The sequence below is a fragment of the Myotis yumanensis genome, unplaced genomic scaffold (genome assembly GCF_028538775.1).
Source record: "Myotis yumanensis isolate MYYU_CA2020_CCGP unplaced genomic scaffold, mMyoYum1.0.hap1 SCAF_1, whole genome shotgun sequence".
Taxonomy (NCBI): Eukaryota; Metazoa; Chordata; class Mammalia; order Chiroptera; family Vespertilionidae; genus Myotis; species Myotis yumanensis.
The window spans coordinates 16,501,272-16,513,352 of record NW_027223752.1 but is presented as its reverse complement, the minus strand read 5'-3'; the positions used below and the strand labels follow the sequence as shown (position 1 = coordinate 16,513,352).

The 12,081-nt window shown below is 38.8% G+C and overlaps 1 protein-coding gene across 4 annotated transcripts in view; it reads right to left on the bottom strand.

Annotated features, from left to right (window-relative positions):
- The window catches only part of LOC139010355 (ataxin-3), a 32,850-nt gene that overhangs the window by 12,075 nt on the left and 8,694 nt on the right, over nt 1–12,081 (bottom strand). For 2 of the 4 annotated variants that reach the window (XM_070414679.1, XM_070414689.1), the window contains exons 4-9: nt 11,283–11,368; nt 10,792–10,858; nt 10,079–10,166; nt 5,595–5,727; nt 5,049–5,215; nt 2,696–2,792 (exon numbers count right to left, since the gene is read on the bottom strand). In XM_070414679.1, the coding sequence (XP_070270780.1) occupies nt 2,696–2,792; nt 5,049–5,215; nt 5,595–5,727; nt 10,079–10,166; nt 10,792–10,858; nt 11,283–11,368 (638 nt within the window). Of the gene's footprint in view, nt 1–1,715; nt 1,770–2,695; nt 2,793–5,048; nt 5,216–5,594; nt 5,728–10,078; nt 10,167–10,791; nt 10,859–11,282; nt 11,369–12,081 lie in introns of those variants that run through there. The other 2 variants (XM_070414698.1, XM_070414708.1) reach the window with 2 other exon arrangements.

Sequence of the window (12,081 nt, the reverse complement as noted above, 5' to 3'; positions counted from 1 at the left end):
GGAGGTCACGGTTCGATTCCCAGTCAGGGCACATGCTCGGGTTGGGCTTGGTCCCCAGTGTGGGGCCTGCAGAAGGCAGCCAATCAATGATTTTCTCTCATCATTGATGTCCCCCCCCCCCACTCTTTCTCTCTCCCTCCCTCCCTTCCACACTGACATCAATAAAAACATTTTTTAAATGTTTTTACTGATTTTAGAGAAAGAGGAAGGGTGAGGGAGAGAAAGACAGAAAAATCGATGAGAGAAATATCAATCAGCTGCCTCCTGAGAGCCCCCTACTTTTGGGGATCAAGCCCCAAACCCAGGCATCTAACAGGAAGCTAACCAGTGATCTCTCAGTGCACTGGACGATGCTCAACCAACTGAGCTACATCAGCCAGAGGCCCACTAGTATTTCTGAGATCAAACTAGGAGGCAGAGGATGAAAAACTGAAGCTGGAAACTTTCCCTGCACATCTTCCTCCCCATCAACTACTTTCCAACCAGGAGGGAGCTATCCCGATGCTCAGCCATCATAACAGGGCACAGGGTTGATAAAACATCTGCATCAGTTATCACTGGCATTGTGCTTGTTAGAATTTACTTAGTCATTACAAAATGTCACTGCATTATTCTTTCCACTCTAAAAAGTTCAATGCATTGAAAATTCTACATTTCTAATCCAAAATATCTTTTAAAATTTTTAAATAAGAGAGGGATTTGTTTTTTATACTTTAAAAGACGGTTTCCTTTTCTTGGATGTATTTGTAAACTTTGTAGATTCTCTATTAAGTATGTCTGTTTGGACAATTTTATTCTGGCAAAAAAAAAACAATAACAAAAAAACAAAGTCTGAAAAAACATGGTAGAAGAATCACTTGGAAATTATTTGGAAAGCAGTTTAGAAATCTGTACCAAGGCCTTAAAAATGTTCATATTCTTTAACTAAAAAAATCTGACATCCTCAGAATAATTAGAAGAAACAATGATAGATTTGAGGCACTCAGTCAGTACATGGATAGTTCGTTGCACTATTAATTATAATAGTAAAAATCAAAATGTTCATATGTCAATTATGATACATACTTTAATTTTATAAAGTACCATATAGCCTATTTACAAAGAATACTTACTATTAGGGGAAAATGGGTATAAGTAATATGTATGTGTGTCTGTGTGACCAGAAGAAAATGTGCCAAGTACTAACATCAGTATTATATAAGGAAAGTAGAATTATGTTTTCTTTTAATTCTGATATGTCTTAAAATAAAATTTCTAGGGTATTAGTTTTTATCTAATTATGTAGTTTTAAGTTATTTTTAATACTAACTAGATATTTTATGATATTATAAAATATTATTGTGTGACAATAGCATTTGGCTATGTAAAAAAATAAGCTCATATATTTAGAAAGGCGTACTGAAATAAATATGGATAAACGATATAATGATTTAGATTTGTTACAAAAAAATCCCAGCTTGGGGGTAGAAGGGTGACGGGCATAGGAGATGGGGACATAGAAACACAAGGCTGGTCATGTGCTAATCTTTGTTAAATCTGGGCAATAGGGCTTCATTATGCTGGTTTCTCTACTTTTATATGAATTTTAAGTTTATAATATTTAAAAAATAAAAGTTAAATTTAAAAGGAAGAAGTACTAATAAGCACTATTTTGAAATTTTACATATAATCAAATCCATTACTCTATCACTGAATAAAGACTAGAAATATCTCACATTAAGAGGATGTCAGTTGATCAGAACTTTCCTTCATATACTTCTGAGCTGTGACTTAAAAACAAACAAACACAGAAAACAAAGTAAATATTATCTCCATTACACCATCAAATTTTAGCTCCAATATCTTAGGTACCACTAAAATACTGCCAAATATGACTGTGAGATGCTTCTCAGGTGCAGAGGTGTGGAGATGTGAGAATATGTGCATCTTAGAATTGATGAAGTACAGTAATTAACAGGCCAAGTTCAGCCACTGGCCTTCTGGTTTCTGATCTGGGATCAGAGGATCTGAATATCTATTATAGATCTCGTAATTTCCAAGATGGATTTTTATCATTAAGATAAAGGGAAGACTTGTGAGTGGAAAGAGTGGTATTTTTCTGGGATAAAATTTTTATTTTAAGGGCACTTTTTATAAAGCTGATACAAAGTTAGGTTTCAGGAGCTGATGATTCAGATTTATGGTCTGCCCTCCCATCCCGGATGCTGACAGTCCTGCAGTGCCGCACTAGAGCGCAATGAGCAGAGCTCTCAGCCACCACCTCTATTTATGGTAGGAGTGGGCTCCCCGACCTAAAGTGCTGTTCCCTATGAACAGACAGAAGAACACTGCAGGATTAGGAGCTGAGGAGCACAGTCAAAGGATCATGAAGCATGGTTCTTGCCTTGATCCAATTTCATTTTCCCTTTGATGACTGAAATTTCACAGGGTTTCCTTCACCCAATTTCATGTAAATTTAACTAGTATTGGGGCTAAGTTTCCCCCTAAAACAACATTCCATTTCACAGTTTATTTGTTGTAAATTAAAATAAGTACATTCAAATGTTCACAGGGTCAGGGAGTAACCAGTCTTTTTTAAAAAAGAAAATTCTAAATAAAATAAGTAGTTTAAGCCAAAGCTCTAAGTTCACAAATAGAAAAAATAGCCAAAGTAAAGACTGAATATGCCATTTGAATATTGTACCAACTACTTTACTTTTCAAAGTAGGCTTCTCTTCTCTTCCGTAGCTCTTCTGAAGTCAGCTGTGTACCTGATGTCTGTGGAACATCTTGAGGTGCATTTCTGGAACTACCTGAAAACAAACGAAAATAGGACCAAAACAAACAATTTATTTACCAGGTAAAGTAACAAGATGTTTACACTTATGTGAATTACGCACAAAAGCTTTTTTAAAAAAATTTAAGTTCTTTATTGTTTAAACTATTAATATGTTTCCCTTTCCCCCCCATTCTCTCCCCAGCCACTCCCACCTCCTCACACAAAAGCTTTTAAAATGTTTTCTTCTTAAACGGATTCTGCTACTATTCTGTAAACACTAGATGCTCTAGGCCTGGCCTGAGATCAGGGCTGATCGGGGCCTTCTGGCTGCCAGCTGGGGCCTCCCTTTCCCTTTCCCGGCTGCCAGCTGTTGGCCAGGGCCTCCCTTCGTTCCTCGTCGCCCCATGGTGGTCAGCGCACATCATAGAGAGCAATCGAACTCCCGGTCTCCGGGTCAAACTCCCAAGGGGACACTTTGCATATTAGCTTTTTAATAGATAGATAAGAAAGGGTCTGAAAGCCTCAGGGGAAATCTGAATAACGCAGTTCAAACCTAACCAGTATCCACTACAGCCAAAGCTGTCACCCAACTGTGGTAGCAAATGTGAGGATTTAAGACCAACAACCAACTAGGGAGGAAGAGCCATTAACACCACTCTTGCGTGCTCGCTTTAACTTATTGGACATCAAGCTATACTTCCAAAGACACAGACTTCCTTAGAACCAACTTAAAGTGGATGATCATGAAACAAACACATTCTCTGTGTTCCTTTATCTTCAAAAATTTGGGTCCTACAACAACTTCAGTATATTTCCATAGCCTCATTTATTACACCAACCAGAGATTTCGCAAAAATGGTGAAATAAAGTGGTAAGAAGAGTGAATTACACACAAATAACTAAAATTGCAAAAGCTAGTGTCTGCCATTACCTCAATTTTATTTAGATATTAGAAGCCCAGCACGCGAAATCGCACGTGACCCAGACCCGCCGCACTGGCGGGACCCTAGACCTGCCGTGCGCGAGTAGCTCGCCACCACGAGCCACAGCACCGCTGCAAGGGGCTCACAGGCTGGAGGGAGGGACCGAGAGGTGCTCCATGCACCTCCTGGTGACTGGTCCTTTGGTCGTTCCAGCGTTCTGGCGTTCTGGCCACTGGCCTTTTATCATATAGATTTCAGGAATTCAATCAATAATTGCATTAGAAAGTAGAAGGCAAAGTCATATTAATTAGATGAAAACAAAACTACCAAAAGAAATTCCTCACGCTTTTATGTAAGCCACTTAGAGCTACAAAACAGACATTTCCTTCCACCTGGATTCCCTAGGGAATATGGCTTACCTCTCCTCTGTTTATGGGCTTACATCACTATAAAAGCGTCAAAGTGGACTCAAGCTATACGTTGCACAGACACCAATGTTAGAGTTTTCTAAAATCAATTTATATTCTCTGTCCAGGCCTTCCTTTGTGTCCAACAGCAAATACATTTATGAAACAGTTGGTCTAGGTAACAGTTCCCCCACTTTTGCCCACAAAGATTGACCTCAGTTTATTGCTGTGTTAGTATAGTATTATAACCAAATGGAATAACCAGAAATAAAAACACAGCTAGTTATCTTGGCCAGTGTGGCTTGGTTGGTGGGAGCATTGCCCTGTGCACCAAAAGGTTGTGGGTTCGATTCCCGGGTGAAGCATGTGCCTTGGTTGCGGGTTCAGTTCCCTGGCCCTGGTAGAGATGTGTGCAGGAGGATGCAGCATATTGATTTTCTATCTCACATCAATGCTTCTCTCTCTCCCCCCCTCTGACCTGCCCCTCTCTCCCTCCTTTTCCCTCTCTCTAAAAATCAATGAAGCCTGGCTAGTGTGGCTGAGTGGTTTAGTGTCGACCCATGAACCGCGGTGACGGTTCAATTCCAGGTCAGGGCACATGCCCAGGTTGAGGACTTGATCCCTAGTAAGGGGCATGCAAGAGACAGCCAATCAATGATTCTCTCTCATAACTGATGTTTCGCTCTTCCTTCCTCTCTCTGAAATCAATAAAAACATATTTTTTTAAATATCAATGAAAATGACCTCGGGTGATATGAAATATATATTTAGTCCTAATATAACATAGGTTGTAAAAGGTATTTATATTACAAGGAAACTAAAAGAACAGCTGACTGTACATAGCTATTGATTCTGCAGTAACTGTCAAAGAACATCTAACAGTTCATTAACTTCCAAGAAACCAAGAATTATCTAAATCAATTCTTCAACAATGAAAAAATCCCATCAGAATGTCTGTACCTTGCATACTGAGCTGAATAGCCCTGCGGAGATCTGCTTCCTCATCTTCCATGTCAATCTGTTGGCGACTTAGGGCCAGAGCCCGCTGCAAATCCTCCTCCTCTTCATCTAACACTCCTGATCCCTCATTTGCTTCTAAGGTTTGTTCCAGATCCGTTTTCTGGATGCTAAAGAATGAAAGCACTGATAATAACTACAGACAGGTCTTGCATTTTAGATATAAAAATATTTATTAACTGAAGATTTTATATGTCAAAACTTACACATTTCAGTCAATTGTAATTGAAAAATAGACTTAAAGAAACGTAGATTTTTCTCGCAGATAAGGTCTAACAATATAAACTTTGTGTTGCGATGTGGCTCTAAGTTAACATTTTTAAGTAATTCAAAGAGTTGATTCAGGTGTGAACCAATAAACTTCACTAAAACATTTGGGTCTAAAAAAAATTACCAACAATAAAAGGACCACCCACCCAATGTTAGCATGAAACTTTATTTCTTGTAATGAAAGAGTATCACACATTCTATACTGCAGAGTTAATTTACCTCTGTTCTTTCACTTGTGCTAATTCTTCTCCAATAAGTTTTGGTCGATGCATCTGTTGGACCCTGATCATCTGTAGGAGTTGGTCAGCTTCACAATCTGGCAGATCACCCTTAACAACAAATATAGAATAACCTAAAAAAAAGGCAAAAATAAACTAAAACAGCTAGTAAGAGATTCAAAATCAATGAAAAATGATAGCAGCTAGAGAGGCAGTGCGGTATACAGTAGTGGAAAGAATATAAATTGAGGAAACAGAAAAAGCTGAGTTCAGTAATGATTCTTGCACGGACTGGCAGGGTAAGCTAGGATAAATTACCTGTAAGTCTTTGAGTGTAACTTTCCTCACCTGTAAAATGGGAACAGCTATCTTCTGGAGTATCAGAAATAAAGGAAATAATATCTATAAAGGGTCCTCCTAAAACAGTGCTTGACCAGGTAGGCTACTCACTACACGGTAGCAGAGAAGCAGTAAAGGTCCGGGTAAGAGCAAGGAATGTGGAAGCAGTGGCCTGGGTTTTAATGCGAGCTCTTCCATTTCCTAGCTGCATGGTCTCCGGTAAAGCACTTTGCCCACCTATGTCTTGGTTTCTTCAATTGTGAAACAGATGATACTCGTACTTCCTCTGAGGGCTACTATGAGGACACGATCCGATGACATATGTAATAATGTATAATAAATGTAAAGTAAGTTATTTGTGGAAAGAGCTGCTTCCTCACTCTGACCCCCCCACCTTTCCTAACTGAAAACAAGGTCTGAGAAGCAATACCTAAAATCTATATAAGGTATGAAAGGTGTGGCTTGTCTTTGGAAAGAATTACACTGATCCTATATAATTTTTTATAAATATGTTTCTAGAAAGCCAGTTTTCCCAGCTAAATACTCCATATACTAGTAAAAACTGAATAAGGGTGGGCTATACCTAAGTCATCCTAATTGATTTATGTTTTTCTACCATAAAATTTTCTTAAACTTTGGTGCTTGTTTCTTTCCACTACTATATACCGCACTGCCTCTCTAGCTGGATATCCTTTGTGAACATTAATAGATACTGAAATAATACCAAAAAAATAAAAACAGACAATGAAACAAATAAATAGGACCAAAAAGAGTATTAATGGAAAAACTCAAAACAATAATACGTTTAATCTTTTTTAAAAAAATAGTTTTTATTGATTTCAGAGAGAGGAAGAGAGAGAGATATAGAAACATCAGTGATGAGAGAGAATCATCGATCAGCTGTGTCCTGCATACCCCTACTGGGAGTTGAGGCTGCAACCCAAGCATATGCCCTGACCTGGAGTCGAACCGTGACCTCCTGGTTCATGGGTCGACACTCCACCACTGAGCAACAGTGGCTGGGCTAGCCATTTTGGTTTCACAAGGACAAGTGTGCTCAGAGTTCAGATGGTTTAACATGTTTTATGCCAGTAAATTGTTTCCAGATCTTAGAAGAACTATGTCAGCTCACCATGGCCTTCCATGAAGAGCAGAAACCCTGCCTATTCAGGTGGTTTACTGTAAGAATCCTAGGTTTTATTCAAGACTAGATTTCATTCTATGTGTGCTGGGAAGCCACTCAAAGGTGAAGGGTGAGGTTGTACCATAATATGCCTTATGTTTTTTAAAAAATCACTCAGGGCTGTTTTATCAATATATGGGAACCAGAGTGCAAGAAAGTGATCCTTACTGAAATGGAAAACCTGAGGGATAGCATGTACAGGGAGAAAAAATAATCAGTCTTTTTTCAACATGTTCAGTTTGAAATGCTTTCTGGAGTTCCAAGTGGAGATATCAAAGTTAAGAATTTGGTGTTCAGGGTGGCTATCTAGACAGCACATACAAGTTTGGGAAGAACTGGCATACAGATCTCATTTAGAGATGATATTTAAAATAACGGGACAGCACATAGTCAAGAAGTTGTCCAGGGATTGAACACTCAATGGTTAGAAATTAGAGAGAGCAATCCACAAAAGGAATCTGAAGGAAGCAGCCAATGAAAGACGAGGAAAATCAGAGCACTGTGGCCTGGAAGCCACGTGTAGACAGCATTTCAAGAAGGGAAGAATAGTTAAAAACTAAGGTTTTAAAAGAAAAGACATACAAGTATATAAAACCAAAGAAGTTATATGTGAACTGGAAAGCTCTACATGAGGACCAACCCAGCAGCAAGAAGCATGCCAGTTCCCAGACTGTGATCTGTAAACACTTTTACTAAAAGGGCAGGAAATATAAAAGATACGCCTGAAAATTCTGTTAATATGAGAAAGGATTCAAAAGGCTATTGGGGTCATTTCAGAAATTTGGGAATCAAGTTCAAAAGGTTCCCAGTGGTCCAAGATGGCACAATCTGAATATCAATATGAATATTATAATGAACTGAAACATATAAACTATGTTTTAATGGATTAATTTACAATAACTCTTTAGAAAAAAAAACAACCGTTTAATTGGTTACCTTTGGAGGAAAGATACTATGAAATGAACTTATTTGAAAACCTGATAAAAGAAATATTTATCCTGCTTTTGCTATGTGACTATACTTGAGGATAACCAAATACTTGATGAGGGAAAGTTTATTTGTATAGAAGTCTTTCAGCTAATATAATAAATGCAGGAAGGGACAGGGGAGTGGTTAGAGGTTTGAAGAGAGAAGCTGTGAAATAACCATCATGGAGAGTAAGTGAACTTACAAGAAAACAGTAAGAATGGCAAGTAGCACTAAAGGCTCATTTGAAATTTGTGACCAAAGATTTAAAGCCAAATCAATCATCACATTTTATGTTATTCTTTTTTTTTTTTTTTTATTGATTTTAGAGAGGAAGAGAGAGGGAGGGAGGGAGAAACATCATCGATGAGAGAGAATCATGGATCAGCTGCCTCCTGCACGCCTCCCAGTGGGGATAGAGCCTGCGACCCAGGCATGTGCCCTTGACTGGAATCGAACCCGGGACCCTTCGGTCCGCAGGCTGACACTCTATCCACTGAGCCAAACTGGCCAGGGCTTATGTTTTCTTTAGCCATGTTCAGCTGCTCTGGTGCAGGAATGGACAAGATCAAAGTTTTGGTTTTAACCAGGTTTGGAATTTTGTTATGAAAGTACTAGAGACCCGGTGCACAAAAATTTGTGCACTTGGGGGGAAACAGGGGGGGTGTGTCCCTCAGCACGGCCTGTGCCCTCTCGCAGCTGGGACCCCTCGGGGGATGTCCACCTGCTGGTTTAGGCCTGCTCCCCCAGGGATCGGGCCTAAACTGGCAGTCAGACATCCCTCTGGCAGCCCGGGAGTCCTCGGTGGATGTCCACTTGCCAGTGGGGAGCAGGCCTAAGCTGCAGTAGGACATCCTTAGCGCTGCTGAGGAGGGAGAGGCTCCCACCACCACTGCTGTACTGGCAGCCATCAGCCTGGCTTGTAGCTGAGCAGAGCTCCTCCTGTGGGAGCGCAGTGACCACCAGGGGGCAGTTCCTGCATTGAGCATCTGCCCCGTGGTGGTCAGTGTGTGTCATAGTGACCAGTCATTCCCAGTCGTTCTGCTGTTAGGGTCAGTTTGCATATTACCCTTTTATTACATAGGATGATGGAGGGAAAGGAGAAAGGAGTTAAGGACTGTAGTGATTATAATGATGGATTATAGAAAATAAGCAGACTAAGATAAGAAGTAAGAATATAAGAGGATGTTTGGACCTTGTGGTAGGGTTTAAAGAATTGTTGCAATGAACAAAACAGAGAAAATATGATGCAGAGATAGGAGGCAACAGTAAAAATAGGATGCTTGCAATTAGGGTTTAAAGGTGGTACAGTTATTGGTAACAACAAGGCAAGAGTGGAAAAAAGAGATATTTGGAAGAAGCAAGGTATGGAATTGATTTTTGATACAGAGATCACTAAGAATGGTGAAAGGAGTTCAAGCAGAAAGAAGACAGTGAGTCAGACACTAAAATCTTCAATGGAAAAGAGGCAGATCACAGATGACTACAAAAAATCAAACATCCTCTTATATTCTTACTTCTTATCTTAGTCTGCTTATTTTCTATAATCCATCATTATAATCACTACAGTCCTCAACTCCTTTCTCCTTTCCCTCCATCATCCTATGTAATAAAAGGGTAATATGCAAGTTTAATCTAGTGAGACGTATTTCAAAGGAGCTGGAAATTTTAGGGAAGGACAGTGGCCCAGAAGGGGCGAGGAGGAGGAAGAGAATTACTTGGGCCTCCTCTTGGCTCTGTGGTATGTGAAGTACCGGAGAAAAAAGAGCCATTACTTAGCTGCAAAGGAAATAGCATCCTCAGGGGCGGGCCAGGTGTCAGTGAGAACTCTCCCTGAACAGTATCAGTCAGACCGCAACCTCAAGTTCACCATGTAAAACAAAGATTACCTCACTGCCACTGCCATAAAAATAGTTTTGGTACATTCATATCTAATGAGTTCGTTTTATTTAGCTTCTTTGAAAGTTAACATTATAAAATTTTCCATTTTTATTTACCTTCCTGTTGCAATTGAGCCAAAAAAAGTGCAAGGTATGTGTCTGATATTAATTCTGGACCCGTCAAGAGAGAATTCAAGTTGAACCACTGGAAAAAAAAAAAATGCCATCATTTAAATTAATATACATTATAATTAAGAAGGAAATTTCACGTTACGAATAGATATAACCCAGCTAGGCTTAGTATGACTGTCTAAACAGTGAAAACAAGTCAAACTGAGATTTAAAAAAAAAAAATTTCGAAGAGAGAGAGAGAGGTAAAGAGGAAGAGGGAGAGGGAGAAGGAGAGAGATAAAGAGAGAGAGAAACATCAATCAGTTGCATCCTGTACCTGCCTTGTCCAGGGTCAAACCCGCAACCTAGGTATGTGCCCTGACTGGAATCAAACTAGCAACCTTTTGGTGCATAAGATGATGCTCCTACCAACTGAGCCACCCAGCCAGGGCTGCATTTGTCTTAAATAAATAATTTTTCTTGTGATACACCTAAACTGTACATGATTGTCACAAATAAATCTATAGTGGAAACTGACATTGTCTTTTAAAATAGCAAATTTCTAACTATCAAGATTGAAACTATGCTACATATATGCACATGAATGGTGAGTTTCTTCATCAGATCCTGAGCCTGTGATACTCTGGACTGTTGAACATTTTAGTTGCAAATGGGGTGCAGGATGAGAAAAAAATACAAGGAAGGAGGAGAAACATTACCTGTTTTCCTAATTTTCTAACTGTAAACCAGTGTTCTTTATAATTGCATATAAATGATCTTTCATTTCTAGAAAAGGAAAAAAATAAAGACCCAATATTAAGTTAAAGTATTAGAGTTCATAGTGATTTAGTTTGTCTACTGGCAAATGTTATATAAAACTTATGATAATTTACTAGTAAGATTATGTTTACAGTTTAGTATCACTAATTTTTTTTAAATTACAAACAGACTGAATCTCTCTACACATTTGGGATGCTGTGCAAAATGAAGGCATCACACATCACTAAAGGATCAGCTCTGTGCCACCACATACCGAGCTGCCAGGCAGGCTGAGAGGGCACATGTTCATGGACATCTCCAAAAGGAGAAGTAGGGAATGAAGCAGGGCACATCAAAACAAAAACATTCAAAATATATTTTTCTTAAGAAATTATAACTTTAATAATCAAATTTAGGAAAAGAAACGTAGGAAAAGCAAAATAAATCTTACATGGGATCGATCCTGAGCCTCTGATACTCTGGACTGTTAAACAGGATTAGTTCTAAACCCCAAACTTTCAAGGCATTGCTTATAACCTGTTAAAAAAAAAGAGGAAATTCTGATGAGCTAAACCATTCAATTCCAAATGTAATTAGGGAAAGTCATATTAATTGTGCAAACAATTGTACTTCATATATCAATTTCCCTGGAAGGCTATGGTTTTTTCAAAGTGTGTGTGTATAATATATTTCACTAAATCTATAAATAACATACAAACATAGCATTTAAAAAGTCTTTTTAACTCTAGGTTTCTGGGATATTCCAGGGAACCACATAATTCCTAGATAAAACTGCCTCAAAAATCCAGATGTATATATTCTTAAAACTAGTCCTCTATATACATATGATAAATTGGACGCTATGGTCCTGCTGCAGAAAAGTTATATTTCAACTCACTACCTGATATGTCAGGAATAGTGATAATTATATGTCTATTAAGGTGAGTTCTTTCTAGGGGTTTAAACTGAAGTGTTCATAGATTTTAATCTTCTGTTATCATAGGTCAATAATTTTAGGAAAAACAAAAGATAAACCTGGTTATTTCAAACTGCCTAGAAAGAAATAGGAGATTTCTGAAAATTCACTACTAATCCTTCTAGGTAGCTGACAAAGAGGCAAGTGAACTCGGTACTAGCAAACAGAAAGCGAATGCAATGTAGGAGCAAATGTGAATCAGCACCAAGGGCAGCGCCACATACCACAAAGGACAAGTGCTGGGCCCCTCAGCCTTCCATTCTAGCCCTGTAGG